Raw genomic sequence first — 19,759 nt, 5'->3', positions numbered from 1 at the left:
TCATTTGCGAATGCTTCCAAGTATAGATTCTATCGTCTGCCGGCAATTCAGTAGTTCCAATGGATTATGGCCAAGACTTATTTGTAAAATTATAACATAACTGCTTTTCAAAAAATCTAATTTTCTATCGGAAAATATGACCACAGGACTAAAGTGGTAAAATTCCGGTAGATTGAGCACAGAAAAAAAAAAAACAAAATATAAAGATTTAGAATGAAAATGGCGAAAGCGTTAATAAGGTTATGACATAAATCGTCCTTTTTTCCGTGGCCTTTTGGTAAACCAAAGTTATAGTTTCTCACAAATTTGAGTATTGTGAATCGAAAAAATTCACGCCGTGAGAGATTTACCTCATATGAGCTAACTCAACTGGACTGAATTAGTCGGACGCCCATTAGGCTTCTAAATACCAAAGTGCTCACCAAAAAAATTGAGCTTAGATATCCATGTGGGGAAAGCTTACGTATGCCAAATTCAGAACCGAAATTTCCAAATAACTCATCGTTTCATATCAACTTATACTAAACTTTATAGGCTAAATTATGATAAAAATTTTACAATAATTATTTCATTTATTAGCGGCGTTTAGTGCTTATCAAATAATTTTACTATATAGATTTCGTATATTGTCTAACCTAGGTTTACTCAACATGGTAGAATGAGATGACAAGGAAATGAGAATAAATGCGCTATGACGCCATGTCTCTATCTTAAGTACTTATGCAATCTCTTCTAAGTGCCCGACTAACAAGATGAAATTAAGAATGTACGAAGCAGAATGAACTTTCTAATGAACGTACAACTTCGAGAATTGCCGTAGCATGAATTCAATGTATGAATATGCCCATATTTTTTTTTATCATAATTTACAACACCGGCACCGTGCTTGTGTACAAAATTGGTGCACGTAACAGCAAAGAACAATAATTCCATAATATACCTTCTTTACTGGGCTAAGTTTGAATTTGATTATGTGTTCGCATTCCTCCTAACTCTGTCGAAGATTGGATTTTGTACCAAGTCTTTTGCAGAAGGCCGCTGCCTTGGATCAGGATCCACCATCATCTATTGAATATACGCAATGTCAGGAAAAGAATAGTCAGATTCAAAGTGCGCAGAAAATTCTACCCTGAACTAGTCTTGTAAACCAAATCTGAAAATTGTGTCCGGAAACTGAAATCAAATGACTGCCTGCCAAGCAGTGATCAGATGGGGTGGCGGTGGTGTTCAAAATCTCAGCTTTGCAGTTCCGGATAGGAGTTCAAAGTCCATCGCAGAATTAATAACTGCTTTCGCATCCCATAAAGTTTACAAGGAAGAGTGTAATTACCTTGAGTAAATTCTGGAATTGCAACGAATGGCCCGGAAGAAGAGAAAGTCTTCCCTCCCTAAGATTTAGAAACTGCGGGCCTGAATCCGGTAAAGGAGAACCCCTCACAAGCTCATAAATGGCAGCCCCCAGAGAAAATATATCGACCTTGCTCAAATGATCATAAACATCATTCAGGATTTCTAGGGGCATGTAGCGGGCATCACCCTCCTCTATAGGAAGACTCTTATCCAATGGAGTTGCACAACCAAAGTCACCAAGCTTATAAACACTGTTCTTGACGTAAATATTATCAGGCTTCACGTCTAGGTGGGCAATACCTCTATCGTGTATGAACTGCAATGCCTTTGCAATCTGTTTAGGAAAGCCAGACGAAAATTTTGTTAACAAACAACGTATATTTCATAGATGAAATGCAAGTATCTAGACTGAGGGAGATATCTTTTTGGTAATTCAAATGAATAGTCTAGTTTCTCGACACTTCCAAGTACAACCACAAACCATGAAGACTCAATGCAGAGCTCCATAAACTCAACACGGAGCTTCATGTATTAAGTTGTTCAACAAAGTGTTTCAACCACAACACATGGAAGCTGAACTTTATCTTTTGCATGAATTAGATAAGAAAATGTCAATTTTCTTAAATATACTACCCACGTTCCTTATATCGCCTTTTTTCCCAGCTGAACATCAAACCGCTTAGCTGGAGAGACATGACTAATAATCTTTCTGAGATTCTACGATGACCAATTTGAGTATTCTCTGATTTAACTAGTGCACCAATTGTTGGCAAAAGATCCATTTTTGTGAGTTAACATATCAATAGAAGAACGCATATGAGCATATATACTAAACATCACATAAAATATGTCAAGTTATTCTAAATGGATCATGGACTCACTGTCATAGAATGCAGAGATTCCGCAATCCAAATCGCAGCACCAACCAATTAACAAATAGAAGAGCTATACTGTAGAGATGCTCATTTTCATTCGTCGTTAATTACGCCTTTTCTTTCACATAAATGGGTCAATGACTCTAACAAATAGAAGAGCTATACTGTTGGATTTGCTTATTATAGGCCAGAGCAATCAATAAATCATCAAAGATTCTGCTTCACTGTTACCAAGAAATAGCTCATATAAATGCACTGACATCGTGCAACAAAGTACAATTTAACTATCGTGTCAAGCAAATCCTTTATATATGATATAGATCAACAGAACTGCACCTGATATAGGGCTTTCAACGCTTCATTCTCAGTGAATGATTGAGAAGACTTTCCAACAGATAAGCTGTAGTCACAGAGCTCCATCTGAATGTAGAGCTGCTCATTTTCAAACCAAGAAGAGTAGTAACTCGTGATGTTCTCATGAGACCCTGTGAACGAAGATACTATAAAGTTGTCAGAGGGAGATTATGCTGGAAATATGCAATTGATGAAAAGGGCTACTGTCTTCACCTAAAGCAGCTAAAGCTTGAACTTCCATCAAAGCTTTTCTCCTGCAAAAAGGGGGAGAAAAAAAAAGTTTAAGAATCCCAAACAAGAAACAAATATATGATAGCGCCGATGAACTACCTTTCCGTGTCATGATGTAACTGCCTTGTGCTATGTTTCACAGCGTATAAACAGCCATCAATCCTCTTCAAAACTTTGAAAACGCGACTGAAGTTCCCAGTACCAATTTGCTGTAAGAAAATCAGATTATTAAGTCACAAAGCGCCAATTTGTTCATTTAAAATAATGAACACAAAGGATAGATTTTAAGCACTTCAGGTAGGATGAAGACCTCAATTTCATGGAAATCTGTATGATAACGTGAGAGCCCATCTCCACCAATTATTGCAGGAAAGAAACCTGCAAATTGTGACAGTAGATTATAGTTTCAAAACATCGGAAAATTCCAAACATTAGAAGAAATAGCACCGATTATTCTCTTGAGGAAGATACGACAAGAAATCCAATATGCCGTCTAGCATAATACATCAAGGCGGTTCACCTGCACATTTTGATCTTCGATTACCAAAAGGATCTATCTCTATATCTGAACCTTCATTGAGGTATGGGTTCTTAATGCAAGGAGGAGGCATCACCCGGCAGCGTAAAGCAACAGCAGATTGTGGCACATAACTGTGGACCTTTTTATTCCCCTTCACCGATGTTTTCTCTGTCTTAGCTTCATCTCTTTCAAGAGTATCCTCCTCAAGTTCTTCTATGTGTGGACAACCAGATAGTGAGGGACTCAATGGATTTAATGAGATGCTATCAGTTCCTGCACAAGTATAGCATATTTATTACAAAGAAATTAATGAGCTAGAGCATGGAAACAGCACAACCACACGGAAGTATAAGAACCAATAGGATAAACAAAAATCCCCCACTAATTGTTGGACATGACAAAATATTTGAAGAAGCTGCAAATAAAAGAACAAAGCATGGAATATGTCGTGCCGGGCTTCCAAGTCCTAAGTGCAGTTAGATCAGACACAGATGATCTTCCCGAACTCCTCCTTAAGTCATCAAGTTAGACCAAACTTTTCCATCTCAAACATATGTTTAACTTAGATGAGAACCAGTAGATAGCTCGAGCATACCCTTGAAACTCAATACCCTGGCCTAAACAGCCAAAAAGTTCATATCTCCAGATAAAGTTGGGTGGCATTCTGAGCAAATTGTTTCTTTTACCACATAATGGAATGTCAAATAATAATTTTTTGGAGCTAATATTGACATAATTCATCGAAGCCAATATATAATCAACCTGATTCCCTTTTTTACAATTCAACAGTTGAGAGGAAAGCTTTAGTCTCCTATTCTACACTGCATGTACAAAACAACAGCACCCTCCTCCAACAAGTTCATTAGTTGCACATTTCATAGAGAAACAAGCTACTTCTTTTGATACCAGATGTGTAAATCTAGCTCCTTCTAGGAACAGGAGTCAACGTTCAGATTAATATTGAATGTAGACATACAATGTCCCTGAAGAAATAAGCACGCAGAGTGAAAAAAATGCACAGAAATTGGAAGTCAAATTATGAATCTGAACAAATTTCTTGTAGAAAATAAAAGTACCCTCCTCCAATAACTTCATTATTTGCATATTTCACATAGAAACTCAAACAAGCTACTTCCTTTTCATGCCAGATGCACAAATCGAGCTCCTTTAACCGACGGAACTCAACTTCTCGATTAATATTAGCCGCAGATATAAAATAACCCGGAAGAAGTGAACACTCTGAGCAAGAAATTGCTAACCTCGTCCACTTGTTTTGCTCGCAGTTTTTACTTTCTCCGGTGACTTCGGGCAAGGAGTGTTCTCCTGCACAAATAAGAAACTTACTCTGATAAATCCACACATTCAATCATAGTATGATGGAGCAATGAACGGCTTAAGAGTCCTCTCACCTTATTGAAATTGACACTGTTCAGTAAGTTCTGATTATCCGGCGTGATGTAATCGGGAGTGCTGCAATCAAAATCAATCAGAAACACTTCGGTTATCATCGAATACGAATGGGAATAACTAATTGCCGGAAGTAACTAAGACACTGCCTTGATTTGGCACAGAAATGTCGACGGGATCGATTACCAGAAGAAATCCTGACTGAGGATGAAATCGAGGTTGGCGTCAGGGGCGTCGAAGTCGTGAGCTGGCATAGTATGCCGGTGAGGCTCCAGCGGAGCTGAATCCGAGTCTTGGAGGCTCTGAAATGGGGGAAACGAGGGAGGAGGCGGCTGGGGGCGAAGGGAGAACAGCTGAGCCTGCTGACCAGGCTGCAAGCTCCTCGACAGCGGTCCCTTCGTCTTCTTCCGCCCTCCCGTCTTCCCGCTGCCGCCGCCGCTCCTCTTCAAGTTCTTCCTCTTCATCTCTCTCTCTCTCTCTCTCTCTCTCTACAGTCCCTTCGACTGGTTGAGGAGGACGAAGACACGATTTAAATTGCGCGGGGATTCGATTATTTGGTGAGGATCCGGTGCGATGCGATGTAGATGTTCTTGCATCTCAGCCATTGAATACGTGGAGGATGGGATTGGAAAGGAATCTGCAACCGTTAATTGATGGTTTTAGGTGGGAAGCTTCCGTGGGTGGCGTACCATGTAAGCTTCATCGATTTTCAGCGGACGACAGAATATGTTTCCTCCCAACATTGGAGGGGAAAAGGAAAACAAAAAAAAATTAAGGTGGTGTTTGCTAACGAAATAGTGTATGGTTGTATTTAACTTCACAAGATAAAGATAAAAGTCATTGAAAAAATTTATTATTAAAAAATTAATTATAATAATGAAAAAGTCTGTGAAAGAATTATTAAATTGAAAAAAATAAAAAAATAATGATTATATTGTCGAATTGTGAGAAAAATAATAAATAATTTTGAGAATTTAATATTAAAAAATTACTTATAACAATGATTAAGAAAAAATACGTAAAAGAATTTATTATTAAATTAAAAAAATATAAAAGTAATAATTATATTATTGAATTGAGGAAAAAAAAATTAGAGTGAAGTGGAGCATGATTTAACTCCATTGCCAAACAATTCCATCCCAAAAACCAAAAAATTAGATTTGGAAACAGTAGACTAAATTATTACTATATATACCTAGGGGTGATCGGTTCCGGGTACCCTGTATATTTCATAATACCCGGACCCTACCCTGTAAGGGACAGGTTCCAAGATTTTGGAACCGGACCTTACCCTGTTGAATCATGGAACCGAAACCTACTCGAAACCTGTATTATACCACAGGTTCCGGGTATCCTGTTGGAACCTGTAAATTTTTTCCTCTCGCTAAATAAAATCGAAAATATCATATACATAATCAGTAATTATGTCAAATATATTATCAACAAAATTTAGATTAATCCTTAATAATGAAATAATAATATGTCTCATCGACCCATCGACAAAATTGAACATTCATAATACGATCTCACACAACAAAATGCCTATGTTCTGATTCATTAGAAAAAATAGTAACTTTACTCTTTCCTCTTTTTTTTTAATAAATAACCGGTTTCGGGTACCGTGTAGGCAGGAACCGGAACCGGAACCGATTTTCACAGGTTCCTAATTTTAATACCCGGAACCTACCCTATTTTCAATACGAGCTACCCAGACCCTACCCGTTAGGGTAGGTTCCAACCGGTTCCGGGTATACCCAGTACCCGTGCACACCCCTATATATACCTATATATATATATATATATATATATTAGATTTACCTCTAGAAAAAGGAAAAAATAAAAAATAGGTTGCCGTTTTTTTGGATAAGTAATTAAATCAGTTCGATTTTGTATTTCCTTGATAAGAAATTTCCGCTAAGAAAGCATACCCGTTATCGGCCTATAGGTATGTCGTTTCACGATCTAGGATCTGTTTCATACAAATTCTACAACATATGCATGTATTAATATTATATTATATTATATTATTTGCAAATTGTTTGAAATCTGAATATTATGTGAATTATGAAATTTATTAGATGATTCAATAACTTACTTGTAATTTAGTTAAACTTACTTAAACTTAAAGTGCTTATAAAGTCCAGATAATTAATTTCCGAAGGGCTTGCACACGCCTCATTAAATCTAAGTAATTAAGTTACAATTTAAATTGGAAAGTTATTTTAAGAAGATTTAATTAAAATTCAAAATCGACTTTTCAAGTGGGGAGTTAATATGGCGGTATTTAATTAATTTATTTTTTTAATTACATTTTAGAGAACATTAATACATTTGTGAATTATTTTAACATTTGTTTTATAAATTTATGACGTTAATTTATAATTTTTAAATGTTACAATTTTATTTAAGATAAAATAATAAAAATAAAATATTAATAGAATTATAAAAATAGTGCTCCGCGTATTGCATATATTTCTTTTAAATAATTTTCGGATGTGTTTAAAATAAATAATAAGATAAGTAATATAGGATTGAAAAATTTAATTGCAACAATCAAATCATGCAAAAAATAATATTGTGAAATATACATAATATTGCTTTATTATGAAAGGAAAACATACCATTAAAATGAAGAAAAAATTGCAATGATAAGAATAAGTAATAATTTGATTTGTATAAGATTATTATGTCAATCAAACATTACAAAAAAAATTATATTATAGAAAAATATATTATATACGGGATGTAAATTAAAAATATAACATAAATAGTTTTTAAACTTAAGTTTAAAATACGTAATAGCATATCGATCATGAGAGAAACAGCTTGACATAAAGTGTAAAGAGAAATAAAAGTAGAAAGAAAATAGTATCGAAAATGAATTTTGTCTATGCTCTATTTATAGGACATATAACACGTTGAATTTAGAAATGCATCATATTTCGAGAAAAACTTTTAAATTACCGAAAGAATTTTAATATTTCAAAAATAGAATATTCAATTATACCCTAAGTACAAATAATATAGACAGATATTTACAATTCATCGAACCAATGCATACAAAATCTTCCAAATTCATTTAAATTAAATTAAATTAATAAATACATGAATATATTCGGGTACATGAATCTTTTTTATTAGAAATATAATTTTTCGAGTAAGCGAAGAGGCAATTAACCACGAGCTGAGGGCTATTAAACGGGATGATTCGAGACCCTCACATTATTTAATCAAGAGCTGGGGTTCTCGAATAAAATTTTTACGTTCCGCTCTTCATATTTTTATAGTATATATAGATATATAGATTTGAAATACATTGTTTAAACGAAAAAAAGTAACAAAACGATAGAAAATGGACGTATAGAATAGAAAGAGAAGAAATGTAGGGACGGGGAGAGGATGAGAGTTGAATAGGTATTAAATTTATAATTATAATCTTAATTTAGTTATTGTTTGAATATATTTTTTTATTAAGGGTATTTCATATTTAAAAGTGAGACGAATGTTTTCCTAGATTAAATGCAACGGTAATTTTGTAATTTTAATTCCATGTTTTTCACCCCAACCTACCATTTATCTTTTCCTCTTTTCTTCAATCAATGTCCATTCCACCTTTATTTTTTTATTTCAACTTTAAATTTATTTTTTTATCATTTTTCTTTAAAATTAAATTTCATAATTTTTCATATAAAATAAACCATTTTAAATTTCACATGTAATGCACAAAGCAGGTTCAAATCTATTAATTCACATGAAATTAATATTTTATTGCATCAAATAATAATGTCTATCGTCCACATGTAACTCAAAATCACACTCAGTGCCTATACACAGTTTTACAGATTGAAATTAAATTTGATTCCCTCGCTCTTGTATGTACATATATATATATATATATAGTATAGATATATAGATTAACTCTCATTAAAGAAATTATTATTATTAGGACCCAAAATCTCTCAAATTTGGAATATATATATATATATATATATATTAGATCTTATCTAGACTATAATTAATTTTTAGATATATATTTATGTCAATTTAACTATGTTGTAATTTTTCCATGGACCTTTTGAAGTTGTTAAGGATCCTTTTCGGTGGTAAGATTTTCAGAATATATATATATATATATGTATATGTGTAGGTATGGATTATGTGCTACGGACGTACTGTTTCTATGTGCTTCTCCACAATGGACTCAGGCTTCTTGCCTGAGTTGCTTATCCACCGCATACTCTTCTATTTGCCCTACAGGGAAGTCGTGAAGCCGACTGCCAAAATCGGTGAATGGTTCAGGTAATTCCTCTCGAGTATCCCGATATTAGAAGATTTGACTTTTGAGCACTGCCTCACATTGAGAAAGGAGATCCTGTCACCACAAATAAACAAGAGCTCGAGCTGTCGAGGTTGAGGTCATAGCTGCCATGAATTGAGGAGATATCTACATTACCACTACTCCTACGATATCGTAGGAGCCATGAAGGGCGGGGAGAAAAACTAAAGAGTAATCTATTGAAGTTGACGTCCATGTGTCCTTTGACCTGTGAAGTCGTCTCCTTTTATAGACATATTTCAGGCGGTTATTCTTCCCATTTTGCTCTCTAATTTGCAACACGAAAATCAAGTAACCACCCACTAGCATGATTTAAGGAGACAACTGCCTAATCATCAAGAAAGTATGTTCCTGAAGCCTCCACATGTTACAAGGCTTGTAGACGTGTTTTTGAATGAAAATAATATGCTCCACTCTCTCCCAAGAAAAGACAATACCCGTTAGAAACGTGACTTGACTCAAGCGGTTCGATACTTGTTTCGATTAAGTAAGGCCTTCAGTGCGAGTCCTTATAAATGCAGAAAATTTACGCTGAGATAGCTTTACCCCTGAATAAGTCGACTCGGCTCGATTAGATTAGTTAGGGCCAATTGAACTTTTAAAAATCAAGGTTCATACAGAAAAAAAAAAAGACAACACTTGTTTTGTAATCTACTCGTGCCCATGTGGCTTCATAATGCCATCAGGAGGCGACCCATGTTCCCGATAACATTTTCCAAGAAAATTAAAATTGTACCGGTAACACCGGGGGAATGCCATTCCACGACATTATAACATATGTCTTTCAGTTCCTTTCCCATGTCATTCCTAGGGGTGTTCGGGTCCGGGTACCTTGTGATTTTCATGATGCCCAAACCCTACCCTGTAAAGAACAGATTCCAAATTTTGGAACAGGAACCTGTATTACACCACAGGTTTCGGGTACCCTGTTGGAACCTATAAATTTTTTTAATCTCGCTAAATAAAACAAAAAATGTCTCATCCATAATCAGTAATTACGTAAAATAGAATATCAGCACAGATTTAGATTAATCCACAATATATCTACAATAAAGAGTAATACGTCTCATCAATCCATCCACTAAGAAAGATAGACAGAGAGGGGAATATGGTAAAGTAAAAGGGAGAAATATATCTGAATATAACTAGAGAAAATTATTATCGAGTCTAGGTACCGGTTCCGGATATCCTATATGCAGGAACCAGAACCGAAATCTGTTTTCACCGGTTCCTAATTTTAATATCCCAGACGCTACCATATTTTTAATACGAGCTACCCGGATCCTACCCTAACGGGTAGGTTCTGACCGGTTCCTGGTATACCCAGTATCCGTGCACGCCCCTGGTCATTCCGCACGGATAGAAAGGATTTAGATTGAGATTTCATTATTTGACGTTGATCGGCCGTGACAAGTCTCTTGAGGCAAATCCGTTCCTTTGAAATCTCCAAGTAGTCAATGTTAATTGCGGTCCAGATTTTAAGGATTTCATTGTGGAAAAGCTTTTTTGCTGTTACGAGTATTACTATGAGTTGCATACAATGCAAGACCGTCGCATACAAGACCGTTATCGAATAGTTTTTTTTTGCTATTACGAGTTATGGAATTGCAACGAATGACCCAAAAAAAGAGAGTTCTCTATCCCTAAGATTGAGAAACTTCGAGCCTCAGGAATATATCGACCATCCTCAAAGATTGATCATAATCATCATTCAAGCTTACTCTCAGCTAACTCGGCCATTGGCCCTTAGCTACTGTTTAGTGTTGCCTCACCAACATCCTGCTCACATCAATTGTAGCATTGCCCTCGTTAAAAGCTTCCACTCTTATCCCTTCCTCAATCTCTTCATTTTGAAAGAAAGTTTCATCGATCTCTATCAAACTGCCATTGGTTGGCATGTGATTGGATACATCTCCATCAACCTGTCCAGCATCCACCTCAAGATTCTTGGAAATATTACATGTCACATGATGCAATAAGTCCTTGTTGCCCTCACATTATCATCTTTGGTAGCTATTAGCAACTCCTCTAATGCTTTGTTTGTTTCAACAAGCAAAGTTGCTTCAGGTAACACATATCCATACGTTAAATATAAATTTCTTTTAAGTAAAGAAACTTAAAAAAGAAGTAGGAAACACTAGAGAGAGAGGAGGGAGCCAAACTTACTTTGCCAGCTCAATGCCACTTTCTCAGCAAATTTCATACAGCTTATAACTATTTTCAACACTAGAGAGAAAATCTACCTTAGAAATGAGGGCCCAACCTTCCATGCAGCATCGCATACACTTCCCACGAAGTGTGACAACTCATTGTAGGACATATCAAGGCTTTCACAAAGCTTTTAGCTGCCTAGTTTGGTGTTGGGGAAGTGGAACACTAGAATATGGATCACATATTAATAAGTTTGCGACAAATCATTTAAATTTCGTTAATATATTATTATCTCAAATAATTCAAAATAATATCTTTCTTGCAATAATAATTCACTAAATGGATACTCAACTCGGCATAATTAACAAACATCAACCTAACTTCTAACCCAAAATCAGCTCAAGCAAGTAAGAGAGGAGCAGCAGATATTCTGGCATTCGCAAAACCATCCATGAGTATTTAACTCGACGAAATTATCAAATATCAACCCAACTTCTAACCCAAAATCATTTCAAACAAGTCAAGAGAACAATAATAGACATTAATAATCAAGAACAAGCTTATAGTTCGCAGTGTCATCCATGAATACTTAACTCGATAAAATTATCAAACATCAACCTAACTTTTAATCCAAAATCAGCTCAAACAAGTCAAGAGAGGAGCAACAAACATTAATAATCAAGAACTCGCTAGCAGTTCGCAAAATCATCCATGGGTACTCAACTCAACAAAATTATCAAATATCACCGCAACTTCTAACCTAGAATCAACTCAAACAAGTTAAGAGAGGAGGTTTGAAATTGGATTTTTGTCAAGATAGCTAACTCAGAGAAAGAATCAAGTATAGTGGGTCAGCATCATACATTAAGAATCATGTCAAGAATGACACTTAAATTCAGAGTTCTTCTTGCGGATAGTGTAACAATGATCATGAGGTCAACATCCAATTAGCTTTCACACCATCTTCTCTTGGGGCTTTTCTCACCCTCCCAAACAATTCAAAGCATTTCCTTAAAGCAATCAACTACATATGTGCAAAATCTCCATAGCCAATTTTCCATTTTTGATTATGAAATCATAGGGGGAGGATGCCTTTGCTACTATTCTTATTTCACACGATCCAAGAACTTCCATAATCATCCACAGTTGTGCAGGGAAAGTAGAATCGTGAGAACATGAGGAGGAGTTATGAGAAGTAAGGAGGACTGAGGAGGAGGAGGGTGCAGTTTGTACTCTCAAAAGGCGTTCAATCTTTCGTTGTTATTGTTTACCAGAAAACAGTTTTTTGGGAGGAAAGTTTAATAAATGTTTTGTAGAATGACTGAATTTTCAGTCAACTGAACCCAAGCCATATTCTGTTCCATAACATGTAAAATCTTCTAAAATTTCCATAAAAAATAGTGAGTCTTTATGACTAAGAATAGTTAGGCTATTATGATTAGGTATAGCTAAACTTTATAACGCGTTCGGTCATCCTTTAAAGTATACAACAGTAAAAGAAAATTATAAAGGAAAACTAATCAAAAAGTCTAGCTATACCTAGTCATAATAGCCTAATTATTCTTAGTAATAAAGACTCGCCATTCTTTAGAACAATAATTCTTCAAGATTCTTTCTTCCGTTCAAGTCACTTTTCATGTCATCTTTTTCTTTTACTCTTTTCTTTCTCTCATCATGACTCTATAATTCATAGGAAATTGAGAGTCCTGGCTTTTACAAAGTTTTTAGTTGCTTGATTTGGTATTGGGGAGGTGGAATACTAGAACATGAATCGCATATTCATAAGTTTGCGACAGATCATTTAAATTTCGTTAATGTATCATTATCTCAAATAATTCAAAATGATATCTTTCTTGCAATAATAATTCACTAAATGGATACTCAACTCGGCATAATTAACAAACATCAACCCAACTTCTAACCCAAAATCAGCTTAAGCAAGTAAGAGAGGAGCAATAGATATTCTGGCATTCGCAAAACCATCCATGAATATTTAACTCGACGAAATTATCAAATATCAACCCAACTTCTAACCCAAAATCATTTCAAACAAGTCAAGAGAACAACAACAGACATTAATAATCAAGAACAAGCTTATAGTTCGCAGAGTCATCCATGAGTACCTAACTCGAAAAAATTATCAAACATCAACCTAACTTTTAATCCAAAATCAGCTCAAACAAGTCAAGAGAGGAGCAACAAACATTAATAATCAAGAACTCGCTAGCATTTCGCAAAATCATCCATGGGTACTCAACTCAACAAAATTATCAAATATCACTACAACTTCTAACCTAGAATCAACCCAAACAAGTCAAGAGAGGAGGCTTGAAATTTGATTTTTGACAAGACAGCTAATTCAAAGAAAGAATCGAGTATAATGGACCAGCAGCATACATTAAGAATCATGTCCAAAATGACACTTAAATACAGAGTTCTTCTTGCGGATAGTGTAACACTGATCATGATGTCAACATCTAGTTAGCTTTCACAACATCTTCTCTTGGGGCTTTTCTCACCCTCCCAAACAGTTCAAAGCATTTCCTCAGAGCAATCAACTGCATATGTAATATCATCCACGGTTGTGCAGGGAAAGTAGAATCGTAAGAATATGAGGAGAAGGATGAGTAAGGAGGAGTGATGAGGAGGAGGGTGCAATTTTAACTCTCAAGAGGCGTTCAATCTCTCGTAATTATTGTTTACAAGAGAACAGTTTTTTGGGAGGAAAGTTTAGTAAATGTTTAGTACTTGAGGATGATTGAATTTTCAGTCGAATGAACTCAAGCATTATTATGTTCCATAACATTTGTATAATCTTTTTACCCTTTTTCAACCTAAAATTACGTTGTGACGTAACTCTAGAATCATGTTAGTATCTCATTTACAATAATAACTAAGAGGTACCTTTTCTCTAGATAACTTCCGTTCTTGGTCCCTTTCCAAATTAATGTATATGTAATATTTAAATAAATCTTTTCATAACAAAGAAAAGTAACTTTTCTCTATATAACTACCGTTCTTGGTTGTGAAGATGGAGAAGGCCACCATCGACTGAGACATGGAGCAAAATCTAAAGAAGGCCAAAGACATGATGGCGAGGGTGAAAACAAATAAACACGTGGAGATATTTGAGCAACTAAATCGAGACCAAATGGAAAAATGTCGGAAATTAATGTGAGCGCATAGATGTAATTTTTGAACTGGAAGAGGGAGGAAAAGGAGGGACAAGGGACAAAGATTGTGGAATTGTTCATCACGAAGGTAATAGTAGGAAAATTCTCCCCAGAGAAAATAGTACAAAGCGATAATTTAATGCAAGTAGTGAGAGAGGACCACCAAGGTCATTTCCTAGAAAAAAGAACAACTAACTAATGACACATATTATTAGGAATATATATGTGATATCTTCACATTATGAGACTTCAGTGTAATTTGTATAGATGACTCTCTATATATAAAGAATACAACTACCCATATTGGGTACATAATACATATAATTTCAAGACTGGCTACTTCTATATTGATGGTAAAGATGCAAAGCGAAGTCGAGTTATATATATAGGTGGTAAATCTATCCAAAGGAATATATATATATATCAACGTTTGTTGGTTTAAGCGGTTTGACTCTTGTTCTGCTTAAAAAATATTTCAAAATTCGAATCCTTGTGAATGCAAAAAAATTCATACTAGAAGAGATTTATCCTCTATTGGGCTGATTCGACTCGACTGGATTAATCAAGATCCAATTGGGATTCCGGATATCAGAGTTGACATCGAAAATATATATATATATATATATATATATATATAGGCAGTGAAATGGACAAAATTGCATTATCTTAAACTATACATCAACTTGAAGGGATACTTGAATCTTGAATATTGGGTCATCATCCTGTTCATTCTTCTTGGCTTGCTAATTAAAGTTAGTTTTTGTATTTTCAAACTTATCACCAAATAATTTTCTCTTTGAATTGGAGAGCTCTAAGCACCGCATGGGATTATAGTATGACCATTGCTCTGCTTCACCCATTGTCGTAAAATGACAAAATCTACAAAAGGTAAACCGCCCAATCATTAACCATTTTGCAATTTAATTTCAACTTGCAAATAAATAAATAAATAAGGCAACACCAATTAGATTGTGTTTGGTTTTAGAGTTGAGTAGGGTTGAGTTTAGATTTTAATTGGTTTGTAATGATTGTGTTGTTGAATTATGAGAAAAAGTGTAAAAAAGTAATGCATAGTTTAGAGGAAGTAATGCATATTTTAAAATCAAATCTCAATTTTACTCAACTCTAAAATCAAACACAACTTCATATTTCAAGCAATCATTACATTTTTCTTGATTTACAACTTGCGTTAAGTTTTTTTGTCTGTGAATGGGGAGGACGGAGCCTAGAAGAAAGTTCAACTAACTTATATTAAGTTTGAATATTTGGGCTATGTGGTCATGTTTGGTACAAAAGAATATGAAAAGGAATGTAATGAGACTCGTAATATTCCTCTTCATTTTCTTATTTGGTGCCACTTTTATGAGTTTAAAAGGAGCATCCCGTTCCTACCGAAAATAAAAGAGCATTGCATTAGGAATTTTTATCTTCAACTATAAGGAATGAACTTTCGTTAAAAAAAGTTAAGTAATACTCAATTTTTATGTAGATATAGATTAAATTATGCTATCTCATTATAACCGAAAAAAAATTATGCTACCTCATTCCTACTAAAAAAAATTATACTATCTCATAAATCTATCATATAAAATATCTCATTAGATATCACGAATATATATAGCTTTTTCAATGTTTACAATTTTATTTTTTATATTTGATGTATATAAAAACTCATTTGCAATAATACTATATTAATATTTTAAAATATAAACTAATGTACTTAATAGAAAATATAATACTATAACTCATGCTCACGTGCCATGATCGTAATTCTTTATCAGTATATGTATAACAATATCTTATCTTTTGATTTTTTTAATCATAGTATTATAAATCTTACTGAGTGATCCTATATATTTTGTTATTCTTTTACTTACTTCTGTGAGTATTTGAGTTTGGTACAAGACACATTTTTAAAGTCGTACTCTCTAAGTAGAGACGGACATAGGGATGGAAATTAATTTTTTATAATAAATATTTAAAGAAAAAAAAAGAGACGACGATAGAAATAGGGAAGGAGATTTCCATCTCTAAATCAATCTTTTTTTAAATAAAAAATATTCCTTAAATTTTTACATATAAACATATACAAAATTTAAATGATATTTCAAATAATGTTGGGCAATTAGATATTACAGAACTAATAGGGGGCAGAGACTGCCAATTAGGCCCCTCAAGACCCCCAGTTCGAGAAATGGGTGAAAGATCAAGGGAAAAAGACATAATCAATTCAGTAACATTTGATAAAACATCCATGATCCTGCATAGGGTATAAGATCACCACTTTCTAGCTTCTATGCATATTTTTCACATACATGCATAAAGTCGCTGTACGCAAATGCCAAACTGGAGGAACAAACAATACGTACCTTTCCTGCCATCATATTCACGCAACTGCATAAGTTGAGACTTTGTTAATGGTTGAGGTTGAGGGTGCTTCCTCGGCTTCAGATTTTCTAAGCTTTTCGACAGCCGCTATTGTGATCATGCAACACATCAGTATGTATAGTATTCATCAACATAGAGGGATGGCTGAATATTAATCATGTGCAGTCCATTCGTATAGAATAAACGAACAGATTATCAAAAAAAAAAATAGAAATATTCGTACACCGACCAAAGATTCTTGGCGACAGTAAAATTACCCTTCCAATATGCACGGCAACAGTGACTCTTGGACACACTAATAAATAACCTCCGAACTAGAATGATCAAACCAATGTTTGGGATTAGACCGTCCCAAATCAGGAGCAGCTGATACAGTTCCACAAAAAGACCCAGAAGGAATTAACTGGAATGAAGCATGTATCCAGACGTGTCTATCGCATTGCAACGCAAACGTCCCAAATGGGCCGCGATACGGCTCCCATCGAGACAAATATCAGCATTTTCCCATTATTCAAGCAAATGCCAATGCAGATGCACGGTCTCCCCTAGTAGCCTCAAGATTTCAAGAAGCATAAACCACCTAATTAATAACTAGTTTGTAGTTCGAGTTCCATCTAGCTAAACCCGGGTTAGTGTGACAAGAACCTTAGGAAAAACATTACGCATCATCACATATGAAACCTAGCAACTCACTGAGATTCGTCCACTTGAATTGATCTCAATTTTCTCCACTGAGCTCAAGCCAGGCTTGCCCGATGATCCACAATCCCGATTGCTTCGTCACCACGAGTAATACCCCCACCACCACCACCAAATTAATGGAACAAGAAGATTGCACAAACAAATACAGGGAATAGAGACCAATTCATTGACTAATACTCACTCGCGAAACCTGCTTCCACTACAGACTCTACAGCCTCCAATTTCACCCGACTGCCAGCACGGGCAGGGCGTCTCCCAAGCTGGTGCAAGGGACAGCTTCCTACGTCAAGTGTCTTGATCGTTGTTAAATAAAACTGCAGCGCGGTTCACATGAGAGGAAGGAGCGCGTCTTTCGTATCTCCTACCAGATCGAGTCTGATATTGCAAATTGTTCTGCAGCCCTCAATTTTAAAACTCTTCACTTTGATCATTTTTTTCCCTTTATTTCAATCTTACCCCAAACTTTTGGGATATTACACGCAGGGGAGGAAGTGCTTCGTAAAGTAAGAGATTGTGGCAACAATCTCGGCACCCTTTTCCAAATTCCAATGCGGTTGTCATGGTCCAGAGCCTCTATTCCGAGGGTTGTGGTTGGGGGGGACGAGAGGGTTGCATTTGGGTCGACAAAGAGATCAACTTCAGTGTTTCAGATCGAAGCAGCAGCCACCATCGTAACTGCTGTTGCTCCGCCGAAGTTGGTTGTGGGGCTAGTCCATGTCCATGATCCTACGTACAAATTATACTAAGCATTAGTTTGAAGCAAGACATTGTACTTATATAGATGTTGGCTACTTAAAATGGACTTCATAATAAGAGGAGCATGCTTTACTCAATAGAAAAAGTTGGCCTCTCAAGAAGATGAGTACTTCTCGATCGATGGCTCGACCGGATAAAGGCAAGATTCTATTATCTTTCTTTAATAAAGAAAAGTTTTGACGAGTACTTGAAATCATTGTTCAAGCACCTCTTTCGAAGAGTTTCATTGAATCTACAAGAGATGTAGCATTAATATTCTCTCTCTCTTTTTTTTTTTTTTTGGCCTTGATGTTGTTGGAGAAGAAAATGTTAGGTTTAGCTAGCACAGTTGATACCTTGATCCGATGAATAAACGTAGAGTTATTCTAAGGATAGACTTGATTAGGTCAATATCAACAGCACAGCTGGTTTCATCAACAAACATGAGGTAAATTGGAGATGGGCCTCCTTAATAGAATCCGATGCTTTCAATTTTCGGGCCAGTACTTGTTACTTGTAACTATATAAAAAGAGCCTATAAGAAGTTAACGGTCTTATTTGGTCCTTTATGTCTGAATAAGTACAGGCCCCAGATAAGGTGCGGATTCGAGAGAAATTTATCGAGAAATGAGACATACAAATCAATTGTACCCGAACAACATCGTTTTTCTTCATTTTTTTGATCTTTTCGGGACAGATACTTGCACGTGCTCCTGCATATACCATTGTTGGCTAGGGCCGGTAGCCAATTCATGAAGATCGTTGCCTCCTTTTCCTTGATTAGTCTTTGCTAATCTATGATAACTGTTGGTGATTCATGATAAGCCTCTAGTCTAATTGCACATTCCACATTCACGATGTACATGCATAATTTTTTTAATAATACACGCAATTTTTTTGTTTTTAGGAAATTATCTTGATAAGCCTCTAGTGTAATCAGTATACCTATTCCAAGTTTTTTCCCGAACTCATTTTCCCAACAAAATTTTGGAGACGATATGTGTCCTATTTTGCCGTTGTTCTTAATCAGATAATAGTTTTCAGCACATTATTAAAATCTGAAACATATATAGTACCAGCATCCATGAAATCTCACAATATATAAGCTACTTATATATATATATATATATATATATATATATAAATATGTCGTTATACATCAGTTTTATGAGATGATAAATCGAGTTATGTTTAAATTACGATTTGCAGTTAACAAAGCAAATCTAAACTTTATATTTTCGGTAACAACTCTCTTTTCTTTTTCGGTTATAAAAGAGGTCAAGGCCAAGTAAAAATCTCTTTTTTCGCTTCTTTAATTTTTGCACCATGCATGAATATTGTTGGTTTATGTATATCTAAATATCTGCAAAGTAAATGTATCACAGAAATTCCCAGAATACAGGACCATGAGTTTCCAATTGGAAAAGTCTGTCGTGGACCCCGACTTTTTCTCGTACAGAACCTTGTCAATCGAGTGACATTTCTTGGGTGTGAATCTCAGTATCCGTAAACTCAACTAGGTCCCGACTAATCTAAT

The 19,759-nt window shown here is 35.2% G+C and overlaps 1 protein-coding gene across 2 annotated transcripts; it reads right to left on the bottom strand.

The window, feature by feature from the left end:
• Positions 1-775: 775 nt before the first annotated feature.
• On the bottom strand, positions 776-5,295 carry LOC116210268 (wee1-like protein kinase). 2 transcript variants are annotated; one of them, XM_031544117.1, is made up of 10 exons: positions 4,924-5,295; positions 4,740-4,800; positions 4,590-4,653; positions 3,331-3,603; positions 3,121-3,188; positions 2,910-3,019; positions 2,793-2,833; positions 2,562-2,725; positions 1,331-1,684; positions 776-1,065 (listed from the first exon to the last, which is right to left on the bottom strand). In XM_031544117.1, the coding sequence occupies exons 1-10, from the start codon at positions 5,199-5,201 to the stop codon at positions 970-972; spliced, it is 1,509 nt and encodes a 502-aa protein (XP_031399977.1). In that variant the 5' UTR covers positions 5,202-5,295; the 3' UTR covers positions 776-969. The 2 variants fall into 2 exon arrangements, with proteins under 2 accessions (XP_031399977.1, XP_031399978.1); XM_031544118.1 differs by having other exon boundaries at positions 2,562-2,710; positions 4,924-5,292.
• Between the last annotated feature and the right edge of the window lie 14,464 nt (positions 5,296-19,759).

This window comes from Punica granatum, chromosome 6, assembly GCF_007655135.1.
Source record: "Punica granatum isolate Tunisia-2019 chromosome 6, ASM765513v2, whole genome shotgun sequence".
Lineage (NCBI taxonomy): Eukaryota > Viridiplantae > Streptophyta > Magnoliopsida > Myrtales > Lythraceae > Punica > Punica granatum.
This window is presented reverse-complemented; position numbering and strand designations above follow the sequence as displayed.